The sequence below is a fragment of the Haemorhous mexicanus genome, chromosome 14, assembly GCF_027477595.1.
Source record: "Haemorhous mexicanus isolate bHaeMex1 chromosome 14, bHaeMex1.pri, whole genome shotgun sequence".
Taxonomy (NCBI): domain Eukaryota; kingdom Metazoa; phylum Chordata; class Aves; order Passeriformes; family Fringillidae; genus Haemorhous; species Haemorhous mexicanus.
This window is the reverse complement of record NC_082354.1, coordinates 13,833,281-13,850,685: the sequence shown is the minus strand read 5'-3', so window position 1 is coordinate 13,850,685 and position 17,405 is coordinate 13,833,281. Positions and strand designations below refer to the sequence as shown.

The 17,405-nt window shown below is 46.1% G+C and overlaps 1 protein-coding gene across 1 annotated transcript in view; it reads left to right on the top strand.

The window, feature by feature from the left end:
• The window catches only part of GPC3 (glypican 3), a 141,318-nt gene that overhangs the window by 51,781 nt on the left and 72,132 nt on the right, over window positions 1–17,405 (top strand). The window contains exon 3 of the mRNA XM_059859511.1: window positions 13,066–13,760. Within this exon, the coding sequence (XP_059715494.1) occupies window positions 13,066–13,760 (695 nt within the window). The remainder of the gene's footprint in view (window positions 1–13,065; window positions 13,761–17,405) is intronic.

Below are 17,405 nucleotides of genomic sequence, written 5' to 3'. Positions count from 1 at the left end.
TAGCACACTCCCTGCACAGCCACCCTGGACAGGAACTGCTTTTTCCATTGCCAGTTTGAGTTTTGCCACTGTGGTTTCAGTGCACTTTGGGTTTCTTGAGCATGTAAAACGCTGTCAAATTGGGAACAGGAGGAGGAGGAGGGAGGTTTGCAGCGCAGCCTTGGGCTCAGCAGTAGTGGGGAAATCAAAGGAGTGTTTCCTGCCCCACTCTGGAGCCTTGAGAAAGGCTGGTCCTTGTCTGTGGGGACCTGCTCTGAGCTGCTGCTCCTGGACATCAGGAGGAGCTTTTCCAAAATCTGTCACAGTGAACGGACTGAGTTTGAAGACAAGTGTCAGCAGTGGAGCGAGTCTGTCCCATCTGATCTCTGGCAGCTTTTCACTGAGCCAGGGGCTGAGCTCTGTGAGCCTGCTGAGAGCCTGTCTCAGCTCTGCTCACCTGCTCTCAGCTGCCTTCACGTTCCAGGGAATCTGTGGAGTGTTTGCAATGGAAAAGCACATGGGGAGGGTATCCACAGTGTTGCAACGTGACTGTGGTGAAGGTTTTACAGGAATGCTTTTGGGGATGCCGGGATGCTGTAGAGAATTGTTGCCCTTCTGCTGGCTCCAGCTCCTTCCCTGCCTCCAAAGGTCCCTCTGTTGAGGGCTCAGGGTATTCCTGGATGGATGTGTAGGCTGCCCATCAGCTGTGGCCAAACTGCCCTGGTGCTTTGCTCTTTTTGTCCTGGCTCAGGGTAAGGCTGTTCTAAGGGACCTTTCAGGGTCTTTGGTGAAAAGCGGAAAACCTTGGTGAAAAGCAAGAATGTTTGTAGAATGTTATTTATTTCAAACAGGAAAATGGATTTTGATGTGAATATGGGATGCTGTCTGCAAAGAGGATGTTCACCCCTCTTTGCCCATGTTGAGAAGTACATTTTTTTCCTGGTGCCAGACACAAGCATACAGGACTCCTCTCTTCCCAAGGATCTTTTCTGTGCCATGGTGCTGCATGGTGCTGGAGCTCAGCTTGTCTTGGGCAAGGGAGGTTTGCACTCAGACCGCAGAGTCATTAAGGTCTGAAAAGACCTCAGGATCATTGAGTTCAGCAGTGAACCCAACACCTCCGTGTTCATCACTAAACCATGTCCCCAGGTGAAATGTCCATGCATCTTTTGAACACTTCAGGGATGATGGCTCCACCACTTCCCACAAGCAGCAAATGATCAATTCAGAGAGTGGAAAATGGGTTTGCTCTGCTTTTTCATTTCTAGAGGCTGTTAAAACTCCCACTATTTTGTTATCAAAAAGGATCAGTCTCTGACGTGCTTGAGCCAGTCAGTTAAGTGCAAACATCACAGGAAATGAAATTTTTGGTTCTTGACAAGAAGTGAAAGAAAAAATGGCTTTTCAAAGGGAAGTGTTCTTCTGGCAGGAACAGTGGTAGGCTTGGGGTAGGGGAAGGTGCTTGTCTTTGGATCAGAATTCTCTGTATTTGAAACTGAGCTCTTTCCCCCCCTTCGTTTTTCTCCATGGATATAAGAAAAAAACCCCAGGTGTTGATTCCCAAAGCAACTCAGTAATTGTACCTAAATTGTTATAACCTCTTGAATATGTCAGTGCTTCCACTGGAAGAGGAGGTTATGGATGGGAGGGGAAGCAATGTGAAGGTTTAGAAAAAGGAATAAGCCTTTTCTTATTCAGTGGAGGATATCTGTAGAGGGAAGTGTGCAAGCAGTTACTCAAAGGCTCACTAACACATTAAACACCTGCAGAGGGGCCATTCTAGACAGGCCATGGTGCAGTATGTCTTTGAAATGACCCTCATGGGCTCTGTCCCCCCTGTCCAGCAATAAACTAATTCTCAGGACTAATGGTAAAATTCTGCAAGGCATGAATTCCCAACTTAAATAGATTTACAGTGAGTTCATAGATCTTCCAGCATATCTCTTGCAACCTATTTGTGGTGGTTTTAACACACACGGTAATTGAAAAAATTGTCAGGATTTACAATCTTTTCTGACCTGTGTTAACATACCTAGGAAAGACTCCATAAGAAACATAACATTTGGAGTATGGACATGGACATTGTGTGGAAGTGTTCACACAGGAAGTCTCTCTGTGTGGTAACTTCTCGTTGGGAAAAAGGGGATTTTGGAATAATGAGCAGCTAATACTTAGCAAATGCCACCAAGAGGGTCCCTTGTGCCAAGAGTTGCAGAACAGACAAGTCAGAACAGTGTAATGATGAAGATGAACCTTCAGCTTTGGAGGCAATATATTCTATGTTGGTTTCCACATACAGCCTTTGAAATACATGATCTTTATTTTGAGAGGACTGCGATGAAAGTACCCTCTGGAAAAGCTGTTTATTTTTTTTTTCTCAGGTATATTTGTCCTTGCTCCTTTTGTTATCATTATTTATAAATCAAAAGTTGTATTGATCTGGAGATTATGTGTTAAACCATGTCTGAGCAGTGCTTGCTCTATTACTGAGAAAAGCAGCTGCCATAAAACTTTTGGTAAATTTATCGATCGATACTCTCCATGTTCCTCTGCAGAAAAAGAGCAAGCTGAATTTTAATTTACTGGGAACGCAGCTGAACACGTGGCCCCCGTGGGGCAAGGGATTTAAGCCTGTGAGGAACTTTCCAGAGATGAATAGTGCCATTACTTTGCAGAGGATTATTCATGTTCTTGAAGGAAAGCCTCTCTGGAGCAGGCAGTGGAGCCTCTGATCGATTCCTGGCAGCTGTGGTTGTGAGTCTTGCTCTTGAGAGCCAAATTATCATCTTGTGCTCCTGTTACAATGGTTGCCTTGCTCTCACAGGGGGGAATAAGGAGATGATAAAACATCTTCCTTGTAAAATGAGTGTTAATCAAACCAGGGCTTTGAGCCAGGACTGGCAGGATGCAGGAGCCATGTGGAATGCTGGGTATGGGCCAGCCATGGGCACAGCTGGTGCCACCAGGACGTGATGTCCCACCTTCTGCTTCCTCCCTGGGCTGGGCCCTGCCCGTGCACCAACTTAGGAAACAAAGTCAAAACCAACCAAACAAAGAGAACCCACAAGAAAACCACCCCAAACCAAAACCCCCTGAAAAAGCCAAGCAAACAATCCTTGCTCAAACAAAGACAACCCACAAAAAACCCAACCCAAAAAACCCATCACACCACCCTTCCCCACAAGCAAACAAAACAGTTTTCCTCAAAACAACCTCCCCCAGCAAAACCACTGTTGTTTTGGGGGGCTCTACTCAAGGTACCACAGAGGAAGGAAGACAAGAAGTGACTCTAGTGCTTGCAAAGTGCTAAAGCTGGAAACTGGGGCTGTCGTTAGGTCTTCCTTTTTTTTTTTTTTTTTTTTTTTTTTGTTTTTTAAAGGATGGAAATGGTGCCTGGGGTTTGTGTGCCTGGCATGCCCTGAGTCCTGTTACAGGGGTGCTGCTGTGGCTGTGGTGTCCTGTGTCAGCCCCTGTGGTGTTTCAGACAGGAGGGGTGGTGGGTGCCCTGCTCCCTCTCGAGCAGGTGCTGCTAAAATATTCTACATTTGCTCAGTAGGTCAGGTGCTGGAGGGAGCACTGGAGTGGCTGGTTGTGCCTGTGCTCCTGAGGTGATCCACAGTCTTATGGCCATGTTGGAAATCTCTGTCTTTCTCTGAGGTGTCTTGAGACAGAACTAGCTTGGAAATCACTGAATTGCTTTTCAGAACTTGGACATTGTTCTGTGTCTTGAAAACTCCTTAGGGGGAAGAGTTAAACCGATGTTGGTTGCTGTATGTTACTGAGTAAATGGCTTTCCCAAGTTCTGCCAGCACAGGTAAGAAACTGATAACAGAAATAAAGGGGCTGGAATGACTGAAGAATGGTCAACAGGTGCCCTGATATAAGTGCAAGTCCTAAGTGTAACTCTGGGGATCAAGAACTGATCTTCTGCCATTTGCTTTTCCTCAGACAGTTGAGATAACTTTAAAGAGAATTTGGCCAGGAGAGATTATTAAGGAAGGAATTTGCTGCTTAAATAAATAGTCTGCTCTCCATTGTTGGAGACTTAACAGACTGATAAAAGCCCTCTGGAATGAAAGGGAGCCTGGAAAGCCAGTCTCAGATCTGCCTTGCTCTAAAGTTACTGAGACCAATGCACTTCCAAAGAATTTTTTTCTTTTACTTTTTGAGTACAAGCTCAGTTTGAGCTGGTGGCTTGCTTTATCTTCATTTATTCTGATGAATAAAGGAATTTGCTAGGTTTGCATTTTTTTTCAGAAGTTGCTTATAACTTTTAGTTTAAAATAAATAGAAGAACTATGCAAACTGGTGTCCTGGTCTTTAGAAATGCTTGGATTGAAAATTTGGGTGGGAGTGCATGAAATCATTTGCCCTCTGCTTGATTTGTGTGGCTTGTCATTCATCTTTGAAGAGGTATGCTTTTGTTTTGATATCTTGATAACCCCATTAGGTGCAGCCTCCAATTAGTAAAATAAGACTGTGTGGGTGACCAGGTGATGGGGTTTTATTGGTCTTTTCTGGTTTTTATTGGTCTTTTTCTGGTTGTTGTTTTGTTTGTTTTGTTGGGGTATTTTTGTTTTTTTTTTTGGTTTTGTGTGTTTTTATTTTGGTTTTAGGGGGAGGGAATGTGCTTTGTGTTTAAAAATAAAAGCAAAACAATCCTACGTGTGCTTTTGCTGTGGTGAAATGCTTGGGTCTGTGATATCTGCTCAGTTACCCAGGGCAGAGAGGTCTTTTTCCCAAGGTTTTTGCAGCTATTCCTGCTGCACTAGGCTGTGCTCCCTGGCTGAGCACCTGGCTTGAAATAAGTGTTGTAGATGGAGTCTGTTGTCTCTGCAGCAAATTGGAGAGATAAGAGAGACTAGGAGCAAAGAAATGAAGTATTTGGGATTGAAAAAACTGGGAGGGTGAACTTGAACCCCGAGCCTTATGTGGGTTTCAGCATCAGGATGGAGTCATGGGGAGCATGGAGAGAAGTTTATCTTTCTCTCATCTGACAGGTTACAGCACAACCTTTACCCCACCACAGCGACCTTTCAGCTGCAGAAGCTTCTTGCATCTTCTCCCTCAACTTTTCCAGCTTGTGCTCCCAGGGCTTGATTTGAGCCTGCTTCTCCAGGCCCTTATTCCTCCTGCCCTTTGATTTTGATCAAGAATCATGTTCACCCACCACTTGCACCAGCCTCGACTGTTTGCATTTTTAACTTTGTCTGTATTAAATTTTCAGGAATCTCTTAAGCATTCCCACATCTGTCATGGCATGAAACATTATCTTTCTTGATGCTCGGGAAAACAAATTACACAGTGGATGTGCAACCAGTATTTAATGAAAAAGGCCAGCAAACATGATGCCCCAGGAAAGATTTTACTGCAGAGTCATTCTTGTGAGGTGTTTGCTGTGAGATTTTTTGGGTTTTTTTTTATCTTTCACTTAGAATGTAGGTTCCCTGTGTTGACTTGGGTACTCCCAAGGGATCTCTCAAGGCATTGTTGTTCATTGCAGCACCCCTGACCTGCCTTTTGCTGTCATGCCTTGTGGATGCCAGAGTGGGGTACAGAGCACTGCACTGAGCTCCTCCAGGCAGGCTCTGGTCCAGCTGAGGGGCTGGTTGGACGTGGGGAGCTGTGGGCACCAGCATTTCTTGTTTCCTTGCTTCTGGCCTGGTAGCAGCTTGTGTTGGTGAGCTCTGCAGCTTGCATTAACAAAGTTTTTGTGTGCAGGATATAAATATTAACTGGGAGAAGCACAGTGTGACTAATTGTGTAACAGCTGGACTGTTACCTGGACTGGAACAGGAGTGCATTTTCAGGGCAGTTTGAGAGGGTATAATGAGATGGATCATACAGTATTTTTATTAGAAACTAGAGGGAGTGTATTTCAAACTGCCAGGGCACTATATAAGCTGAACAATTAAACATAAATGGCTTTGGAGCTTGGTGTTTTGATAGAAACAGATAATTAGGAGAAGATGCTTTTCTGATAAAAGCATAAGGGTTTAGCATTGGCTGGTGAGCAACACTGGCTTGGAAACCTTGGCTCCTGTGGTAGTGAAGAGAGTGGGCATGGAGCTGGAAGAAGCCCTGTCTCATTTAAAGATGGGGCCTTTGCTGTCTTGGACTGGTGGTGATGGAGCAGAGGTAAAAAGTGCAAACCTTGATGGCTTAAAATTAAGAAGACAGAATAACAGAACTGCTCTACTTTTTATTACTAATGCTTTGAAGCTAATCTTATAAGCTTGGGAGCTGGAGACCATAATTTTTATGGTGATAATATTGTAAAAGTAATCAAAAAAGCTGTGTCATAGTTGGAAAAAAAAAAGCATTTCCTAAGCTTTATACCCAAATGTGCTCAGTGAAACAAACCCTTCAAGAGCAGCAGTGGCACCATCTGATGGGTTCTGTAATACCATAGACAAAAGTAATTATACTGCTTAGAAGAGCTCTTGTCTCCAGATAATGTTGTTAAAAACTTGCAGTGTAGTGTAAATCATAACAGAACAAATCTGGAGGCTGCTCTTATTGCTGCCAGGGGAAATTCTCTTAGATTTTCTTTCCTTTCTGCTCAATATATTGCAAACCTTTTCCAAGTTGGTAAATAAATATTACCTGCTGTTTGAAAAATGACTTGGGGTTCATCTCCCCAGTAGTGCCTGTGGCTGCCAGGCCGTTATTGCAAACAGTTGTTCCTCTCTTGGTGAGCTCTGCTGTGTTTTGGGAACACAGGCTGTTGTGATGGGGCTGAAGTTGTCTGATTCATTGGAGATATTAAAGAAGCATTTCCTCTTTTCAGAGCTCACTCACATGAGGATTCCTCTGGCTTCTTTTGCCACTTCTGAGCAGTGTCACAGCAAGAGCCAAGTCAGAAAATACTTGCTTGAGCTTACAAACACCCAAACTTTTAGCATTTCCTTAATGAACATTTGAATTCCAGTCCATGAATGTTGGTTGTGTTTTTGAGGGGCTGAGCAGTTTTGGCTTTTAGATGTAAGGGATTTTTAAAGGTTTGGGAACCTTGGGCCTGCAGGAAATGCAGTGATTGCATTGGGAACAGATTAATGAACTGATTAATTTTCCAATGTCCTGCCTGGGCACCCATGCTTTTGTCTCAGGGTGAAGATGATTCCTGTGGGCTGAGAGATGCCAGTGCTGAGCTCTCTCCTGATGATTTGTTATTTGTGTCCTGAGAAGTTTTGCCATCAGCAGGAAGTGCCAGAGATCAGGTGGAGCCAAGGCAGGTGAAGCCTGGCCAGACCAGAGGCTCTCTGACCCCTGCAGTTATTGCTGTGCCTTGTGCAGAGAGTTTGGTGTCTGGCCCTGTGAGCAGGGACCCTGCAGGGACAGGCCTGGGGAGCCAACCCAGGGTCATGAGGAGAGCCACTGAAGCCTAAAAGAGGGACTTCAGCAAATGCTCTGAGCTCCAGGAGCTGGGTCACTCGCTGTCCTGGAGTTGGTTGCATCATAGATGAAATTAATTTTGGAAGGAGGAGCACATTCATACCTAAAAGGCATGAAAAGTGCATTTTGTGGAGCTGGTAAGATTTGAAAATGGTGCCATGTGCAGGACAGGGACTCACTGTGTGCCACATTTGCAGCCTGTAGTGCTCCAAGCAGCAGCATCCTGGGGAAGGTGCAGGAAATCACAAAATGCATCCTCATCTGCAGAGGGAAATTCAGCTGACTGCCAGTGATCTGTGTTGACCTCAAGGGAAGTTTCTGCTGCATGGAAATCAGTTTTCTGTTCATTTTGCAGTTTAGAATAGTGCATGAGGATTCACCACTCTGCCACAAACTCCTGGAGGAGATGGCCCTAGAGTTTTCTGAGGGCATAGGGTGACACCATGTCCTTGTCTAGAATTACTTGCCTGGTTTTCTTCCTTCAAAGAACCCTGAGCCTTGCTTTTACTGGCTCTTGGTAGTGGAATAACAAAGGTTGTAGTTCCTCCACTGTGAAGAGATGTCTTGGTGACCAAGATATGTGTGGGGAGACAAGTTTTTAAGCAAACAGTCCTTTGCAAAAGTGCAAATGGGAGTTGTGAGCTCAGCTCCCCAGAGTAAGTGGGAGTAGCCATGGTGGGGGCTTCCCTGCTCAGAGAGAGTTTATGGTTGCAGGATTTATGTGTCTAGATGTCAAGAACAGGAAAATCAGTGTTGGAGGTGCAGTTCTAATGCCTTGGTACTCATGTGCTATGGGGTGCATGGGTCACACAGTCCTGCACCTCCACCTTTGCTCCCTTCCCAGCTGCCCGTGGACGATGAGCTGCTGGTGCAGCAGGTTTTGCCATGCAGCCCCTTCACCTTTGCTGAGCCTTTGCCAAAGAGGACTTGATTGCTGTGCTGTGTGACACCCAGAGAAGGACAGCTGTCCCCGTTGGAAGCTTGTCTTTACAGCAGAACCAGAGCAGCACATTAGTGGAGGGGCAGCATGAAGCCTGTGGCATGTCCTGGTGTCTGGCTGCCATGGTGGACTCTGCTGTCCCTTGTCACAGTGGTGTGTGGAGGTGGCTCCTGTGGTGTGCTGCTCTTTGGTGAGCTGGCATGGGAGTCAGAAGGAGGACAGACCTTGTTTCACATTTCTAAACACCTTCAGCTGCTTGTGAAGCAGCACTTGCTGAGCTTGGAATTGGAGGTGTTTTGCTGTAGCTGCCCCAGCTCTGCAGCTGCCATCAGATTTTGGCTCTCTCCTCTCCAGTGGGATGCAGGATGGGAATGCCTTGCTGGGGTCACCTGTACCAGCTCCTTGTGGCTCAGACAACTGCATCACATCATCTCTTAAATAAACCCATCAAGTGGCAGGCTGGGCTGGAGCTCCTGCAGCCTGGGGCAGCCAGCAGGTTAATCCAGAGCTCCTCCAGCCCCGACGCCGACCCCTTTGAAGTTTGCTGCAGCTTAAGAGCCAACGTGCTTTCTCAGGAAAGCTGGCATTTTTACTAAGCAGCAGACTCTTATTATCTGGGCTGGGAACACAGTGATTTCCTTCTCCTGCCAGTAATCCCCACTCAGGGCACTGTTATGCTCTTTTACAATTTATTTTCTCTAATTGCCGGTTTGCAGTGGCCACGCAGCTCTCCCTGGGCTGTGTTCTGGGGAATTTTTGCACTTTGAAAGGAGCTAAGTCCTTCCCTTCTGGCTGCTGGAATCAGGCAGCAATTCCTCTCCTGGTACTTCAGCAAGAGTCCAGCCTGAAAAATAAGTAATAGCCTGTGCTTTTCACTAGTGACTGAAATCTGGGGTCTAGAGTAGGTTCAGCTGTTTCATTCATCCTCTGGGAGTTCTGATGAACTGCCCTTGACTGAGGCAGTCCAGATGTGCAGCACCAGGGCAGTGCTGGGCTGGTGGTGATGCTCTGGCTCCCATTCTGCAAGTGCTCCCTTGGCTTCTCTTTCCTGGACAGGTGTCTAAGCCACAAGCAGACAGTTTCTTCAGGAGAAATACTGTGGGAGACTGTGCCAAAGTCTTTCCTAAAGTCCAGGTACACAACATCCCCAGCCTTTCTTTGATCCACCAAGCTGCTCACCTTATCACAGAAGGAGATGAGATTGGTCAGGCAGGACCATGACCCCGTGTGGGCTGGGCCTGATGCCCTGGCTGTCTTGTACCTGCCACGTGATGGCACTCAAGATGATCCCACCCTCCCAGGTCCTGTCACACTTGCCAGCCCCCAGTCACTTAGGACCTCCCCAGGTAGCCAGGACTGCTGGTAAATGATGGACAGTGGCCTTGAGGGTTCTTCTGCCTGCTCCCTCAGTACCCTTGGGTGGATCTCATCCAGCCCTGTTTGTGTGTATCTAAGTGGTGTAGCAGAGCTCGGACCATTTTCTCCTTGATTATGGGGACTTTGTTCTACTCCCCATCCCTGTCTTCCAGCTCAGGGTGTTGGGTACCTAGAGAAGAACTGGTTTTACTAAAGCCTGAGGCCAAGAAGGTGTTAAGTACATCTGCCTTTTCCTCATCCTTTGTCCCTGTGTTTCTCCCTGCATCTACTAAAGGATGGAAATTATCCTGAGCTTTTCTTTTGTTGCTAATGTGTTTAAAGGAACATGTCTTATACTCTGCTGTGTGTGCATCTGTGTGTGTACTCTACACAGGGATGGAGATTGTAAAATGTGAGCCCTGCTCAGCTGTGCAGTGCTTTTGCCTGCTGAAGTTGGGGGCAAGTCTGATGCTTTGCTTTGTATTCACACTGCTTCAGCCAGACCTGCAAAACAGCTGCCTTAAATGGCAGCTTTTGAAAATACCCTTGGGGGGAAAAAAAAAAATAGGAGAGAAAAGATTGAACTATGCTCCAGCAATGAGTTTCAATAATGCCATGTTATGAGTGGGGCAGATTTTACCAGCAGCAAATCCAGGCTGTGGGATTTTATGGGGGATCAGATGCCTGTGTCACGTCTGTAGTGCAATGTCCCCCTGTGTCCCTGTGAGCTTCCCTTGTGGGAGCACAGGGGACTTACCCTCAAAGTTCCCTCCCCTTTGAAGTGCTCAGAGCCTGGCTGAGGGTCACTGCAGCTGCTGGCAGCTGGGGATTTAGAATTCCTGCAGCCAGCGCTTTCCGAGTAATATTTCAGAATAAGCAGCTACTGTGGGAGTTGGGTGGGAGAGATTTTGGATGTGTAAGACTTCTTTTTTACAAAGTTTTATTATTTCTTGCATCTATTAATAGGGCAGCAGGAGTCTCCATATGCCTTTATAGTCCCTGTTGCGCTTTCTAATGGATATATGCAAAAGCTCCCAGGCGCATAAAATAGACACTCTCAGCCAGTTATTATGATAAAAATTATGTGCATGTCATGACCTTTAAAGCAGTGGGACTGTGTGTGCATGCTCTTCTGATACACCACTGTTCTCCATTCCTTTCTGAAGCCCTTCTCGCCCTAGGAGGTTTGCATAGGAGCTTGGAATATTTTTCTAATCAGTGAAGAGTCTTTTGGCTCTGATGATAACTGGCAAAGCACAGAGGAGCGAGAAAACGGAAAAGTGGTGACTTTTTCTAAAGGGAGCTAACAGAGAAGAGGGTAAAGGGGATTGGTGAGGCTCAGCATGAAAATCCTGGCACCGTCTCCACTGCTGTCAAAAAAAAAACACTGGTCCAAAATGTTCTTTGTGCTTTTTGAGGCAAAAGCTATTCTGGTGTTCTTGAGAATAAAGAGGGGGGAAAAGTTTTGTAATCCATATGTCCTCTTAAAAGAGACTTTTTTTTTTGTGTGTGTTTTAAAACTTTTAATAGTACAACCAGCATTTCATATAGTGCAATAGTGCAAGTGCTCGGCTTGCAGAGCCCAGTCTGTGTCACACTTGCTGCTGTGTTGCCTGGAGAGCTTTGCCATCCTCTCTCCGGGGGTGAGGAGCAGGATGCTGGCTGTTGTGGCAGTGGGAGAGGGGCCCTGTGTCCCTGCAGCACTGCATCCCGAGCCTGTGCTGTGAGGAAGGAAGGATTGCTGTCCCCTGGGAGCACAGATCCTGGCTTGCTGGGACAGTCCTGGTGTGGGTCTGGAGCTGTGGACAGAATGCTTCTGCAGCGTGCCTGGGAGGTGTGCAGGCACCAGATGGGGTGGAGACGCTGTTTGCAGGAGTACATCAGTAATTTCTGCTCTGATCACTGCTTACACCACAGCTTTCTGCATGCTGGGGTGGGGTGCAGCACCAGCACCCTGTCCTTCCAGGCATCCCTGAATAGGGTGCACCCAGCAAGGAAGAGCTGGAAGTGCTGGAGATGTGATGGTCTTGAAAGCTCTTGAGTAAGCCAGAGGTTATGCAGGGCGAGCAGCCAGGCCCAGCATTGCTTGTGACAGGGTTGGTACTGAACCCCTGTGGAGATGTGTCAGGCCATGCTCAGCTGCGTTCCAGCCTTAACAAATGGGGGAGATAACTCTTATGGCTTTAAAAATTAAACATTCCCTTTAATTATTGAACATGAATAATTTTCATGCAAATTGGGCCAGGATGTGTGTTTCCAGAATGACAGAGTTGAGAGCAGTTACATCGTGGGGTGTCAGTGACCTGTGAACTGAAAGGCTGTCCATTAATTTTAGCATTTTATGAATGGTACCCTGGAGGGTGGGACAGGGGCTGGTAGAGCAAGCTGGCCCAAGAACAAGACTTTTGTTTGCACTGGTGGCCTCCCCTTCTGATGCTTTAAGATGCAAACTGGTATGTCCTTATATAGTGGGGTATGGATATTTGGGAAGCCTCCTGATGAGGAGGGCTATAATTAAAGGAATAACTGTGCAGTGACTGTGGGGACTTCCCTCCTCACCTTGTGGAAGAGATGTGGGCTGAAAGTTCTAAAGTTTTTGAAAGTAGATATGGGAAAATGCATGTTTTTTTGTGGTTTTTCCTAGCAAAATGACAGTGTCTGTCTAAAACTTGAATTTTGTGGGACAACCTGATGTGTATGAGAGTGTTCCTGGCTGGGCAGCCACAGGTGGACGTGACACCACTGGCTCTCAGCATCCTTTGGACAATGGAGCAGCTCCCATCCAGGGCAGATGGAACATTGGATCTGCAGCTGAAGTGAGCCTGGTGCATTTGGGAAAACTGCAGCACTGTGGGGGCTTTGCCTTGGAGGACACTTGGTGCAGGGTACCTGCTGGGGGTAGAGTCAGAATATTGTCTGTGATTAAACTCCTATAAATATTTTCCTTTTCATAATGGAATGTCAGCATTTACTGTTTCCTAATTTTAAGCACTGTTCAGTTTGTCAAACATTTATCTCTGCCTTAAATTAAGTCTGGAGATAGAATTCCTGTTAATTTCAAATCAATATGAAAGGGGGGAGAGAAAGAAATTGCAGTCTAGCCTTTTTCTTGAATCAATATTTTCTTTAAAAGCTGAAATGTTAACTAGATCATACGGATTTTTTTTTGCCATTTTGAAATGTAGCTTCTGCTTAAAGAATTTATGCATTTCCCCTGGAAGTTGCTGATGCTGGTGTTTTGCAGCAGGCACGGCTGCCAGCAGGTGTTTGACCCAAGGCAGGCAGGATGGGGCCAGCCCTGGCAGCAGTGATGTGGTGGAACATTATCCTCCCTGTTTCTGGGCTCACCATCTCTTAGTAACATTTTTTGTTGTTGTTCTTGTTCTGTTTTGCAGAAGCCTTCGAAATTGTAGTGCGGCATGCAAGAAACTTCACCAACAGCATGTTCAGGACCTACTACCAGAGCATGGGGCCCAGGGCTCTTAAATTTGTTGGAGAACTTTTTACTGACATCTCGCTGTACATATTGGGCTCTGACATCAGTGTCAATGACATGATAAATGAATTTTTTGACAGTTTGTTCCCTTTGGTTTACTCTCACTTGATTAACCCCGGCTTCCCCGATCCCTCTGTGGAAATGACCGAATGTCTGCGGGCGGCCAGGAGAGACCTCAAAGTCTTTGGGAACCACCCGAAGACGATGATGACGCAGGTGTCCAAGTCCCTGCAGGCCACACGAGTGTTTCTGCAGGCTCTGAACCTGGGCATCGAGGTGATAAACACCACTGACCACCTCAAGTTCAGCAAGGACTGCGGGCGGGCGCTGCTGAAGATGTGGTACTGCTCCCACTGCCAGGGGCTGCTCCTGGCCAAGCCCTGTGCCGGCTACTGCGGGGCGGTGATGCAGGGATGCCTGGCAGGTGTCCTGGAGATCCAGAACCTCTGGAAGGAGTACATCCAGGCTCTGGAGGGGCTGACCAGAGGCATGCATGGCATCTATGACATGGAGCACGTCCTGCTGAGCCTGTTCTCCGTGGTGCGCGACGCCGTCGTCCACGCGCAGAAGAACGAAGGGAAGCTCTCGACAGCTGTGAGTAGCTCTCTGCAGGCTCTATGGTACACAAACTGTGTTGAAACCAAGCTGTCCCTTTCCTCCTGCCAGCAAACCCCAAATGCTCCAGTTACCAACCCCTTCCCACCCCCTTCTGATCTTCCAAAAAACTTGGGGTAGGGTTTGAAGCTGGTGTTTGCATGGCCTGGGTTTGCATTAGGGGCTTTGCCACTTTTCAGGTTTGTCAGAGCAGAAGGGTCTGGACTCGCCCTGGGGTGTGAGGTTGGGAGCTGAGATGTCCCAGCATCTTCAGTTTTCCCTGAGTGCCGTGCCTGCCCTGGGTGGCTCTGAAAGTCTGGTCCTGCTCTCCAGGTGTCCTCTGCCTCCTTTAATATCACAAAAATGTGCCTCCAAATAGATGCCAGGCAGTGGCATGTGCTGTAGCATCCCCTGATTTACCAAAGAAGAGCTGATTCTCCATCTTTCAGTAACTCATTCCAGTTTTGGGCTGCATCTAATGAGATTATTTCTTATTTTTACTTGACTCTTTAAAAACATATTTTGGGAATTTCTCAGCCTTCTGAGAAGCTGAGGTTGTCTTGCTCTGAAAATCCTGCTGCTCCATTTGAACACCAAGGACAAATGTACTGTGATACTGTGATGCTTGTTCTGCAGAGGAGATTTTTCTTGAGACACAACTGAGCTGCTCTGTGTAGGTGGGGAAGAGTTGAAGATGGGGCAAAGGTGTAGGAGTGTTGTAATAGTTTGCTTAAAACCAAAGATGATTAAAATCTGACACTGCTTCCCTGTTATCTGCTTGTTCCTGCCATTCTTGACTCCTGTTTACAAAAGAGCTGTGTTTATGTAGGTCACTGTACTACTTGCACTGTAAGTAACTTATCTTTTTTGGGGGGTACCATGGAAATGGATCAGCTTATGGGCTTTGAGCTGTGTGGCACTAAGCCAGAGCACTCTGTGCTGTTCTTTTGCTGGCTTTGCTCTGCCACCACACTTGTGCAGGCTGTGAAGCATCGTGGTGGCAGTCGAGTGGTTTCCCAGCCCAGGAAGTTTGGCTCACATGAAGCAAGCTTTCTCCCCTGCTTGGAAGGGGTTTAGGGACCAAATTACACTGAGTTGGATTGCTCTTGTGTTGCAGTGACAGGAGGAGGCTGTGGCTAGGCTGGGTGTTGGTCACCTGGGCAGATGTTAAGCTCCAGGACCCAGTGCAGGACATTGGTTTTAACCTGCCTGAGTCCCTTTCTGCAGAAAATCACTGTTTTACAACAGCCTGCCAAGCACTGCTTGTGCAGGGAGGCTCCAGCTGACAGTCACGAGCAGCAGCTCTGTTGCCACAGAGCCAGGGGAAGTTCTCCCATCAGCCAGAACCTTCATTCACTCTCTCTGGAGCAGCAAAGGAGCAGAGATGTAACTGTAGGTTTACCTTGAGTTCAGGTGAGATGGAGAATTCGTGTTGCAGTTGATGATGAGAGAAAACCCAGCTCAGCTCTAAGCCCGGGTGGCATTTCCAGGGCAGTAAGAAACAAAACTTACTTCTATATGTGGAGTGAGCCTCTCAGAAGATTTATTGACATATTCAACTGGTGAGCCCCCATATGTGTAGGTGCTAAGGCAGAGCAGAAGCATTGTGCATGTGGGCTGTGTGCCAGGTTTTGTGAGCACAGACCTGGGCACTGCTGTAGGGTCTGAAAGGATCAGTGTTTGTTCTCCCATGTCTTTCTTTTATTGGCACAACAACAAAAATGCACTTTTTCTTGGAGATGTCCATGTATGCAGTGAACAAACATGACTGTCCCTTATATTACTGAATATTGACACCTTGATCTGTCTACAGAGAATGAGTTTGTGGCAGGACAAGCAGCTGGAGCACCACAAAAGTCAGCACAAAGCAGTAAAGCTACAATCTGCCCATCCTCTGCCATACCAGGATATAAATTGACTTCCTTTACAATAAAAATTACTGGGCATTACAAAACCATTCAGTGCTTTTGTACTTGGTAAAGCTGTTGGAATTCATTAGTTCCATATGTAGCTAGGTACTTACTTAACCATAACTCCTCTTGATTATTTAATACTTCAGTGATTCGTTTCTTTGCTCTAGAGACATTTCTGCATTATTGGGGTGAAGGAGAAAAAAAGCCAAGCCAAACAAGCCAGTTGCCTGGCAATTGTCACCAAAAAAAAATGGCCACTTGGTTTTTGAAGTTTGTTTTTAAATCACTGATGTTGCTCAGATAAGGGTTTTATGTCAGACCTGAGCCCAGAGCAAGTTTTTTTTTTTTTTACAAGTGAGGCTATGAGCTGTTCAGTGGAGAAATAAGGCAATAATGGAAGCATACAGTATTGCAGAAGGCTGACTCTAAGAGCTGAGCTGCATCAGGACCTGGGGTAATTTGGGGCAAATATCTTTGTAAGATATCACTTTGTAAATGATAGAATACAACTTTTTTTATTTAGCTGTGCTATGATGAAAGTTTCTCTGTTAAACTTATCAGCACATATTGAGTTTCAAAGGATATACCTGGAAGCAAACAGTTATATTTACTGTGATTCTGTAAATATGATTGGTTTTAGACACTGTAGCCATACCAAAGTATGAAATGCCACAGGGGTTTTCTTTCAAAATGTGGGTTTTTATACTTGCCCTGGCTTCTCATATTGACCTCTTTTATTACTGACCTTGGCCACCACTGCTTCTGTAGGCAAAGTACAGTTCACCTGCATGGTGTTAAGAAGAATGACAGGTTATTTAATTGTCATTAAAATCCTCTGGAATTATGGAAAATTTATCTTCCATGCCCATAGTGATTATACCATGAATAACAACCATACTGCCCTTGCCTGTCCTTTGGGCTTCTTTTATTTTTCCCAGCACTGGTGGCATTTCTGCAGCCGTGGTTTTCCCTCCTGGTATTTCAGATCCTCAGGCCTGTTACCTGACTGAGCATCTTTTCTCCATGTGGTTGTTCCTTTTTCCCCTTTGCCAGCCCCCAGGCTGGGTGTGGGCAATCACACACACACCTGCACCCAAAGGGTTCGTGTGCTTGAGCTCCAGAGGTGTTGCAGAGCCTCCAGGTGGGTTTCTGAGGAGCTCTACAGTCCCCAAGAGGAGGAAGTCATGCTGCTGTAAATCTGGTTTTGGAAACTGTGTCTCCAGGCATGCATTTAAATGGGAGCCTGTGTGTTGTTCCAGGTCTGTAAACAGCAGTGGAGAACAGTGAATTCAGTCATGTGGCAGTAAACAGTTCCCATCCCAAGCCTTGCTTTAGTAGCTAATTTGTCAGCCGTGCTGTGTGTTAGGGCTTTATTATTTCTACAGTTTGTCTGCTTAAAAACTTCACCCCTAAAACCTGCTATTAAAATACTTTATCAAGGAGGCTGACTCTCAGGGCACACTGGGAAAAAAGTTGCTGTCTAGGCCTATATCTATATTAATTTTCTAATCTCCTACCTTTTCCCTGGTTGAAAATCTGCCTTGTATGTCCACCTCTTGTAGATATTTTAATTATGACTGTAGGGAAGAATGATTTTAGTCAGTCTCTTTGTGCTTTTTACCACAAACCAAGACAACTGGGAGAGATGCAATACAAATAAGCTTAATAAAATATTCAACCCAGCACCTCCAAAAGTTAATGCTTTCTCTGTTATTGGAATTACAAGGGAGAC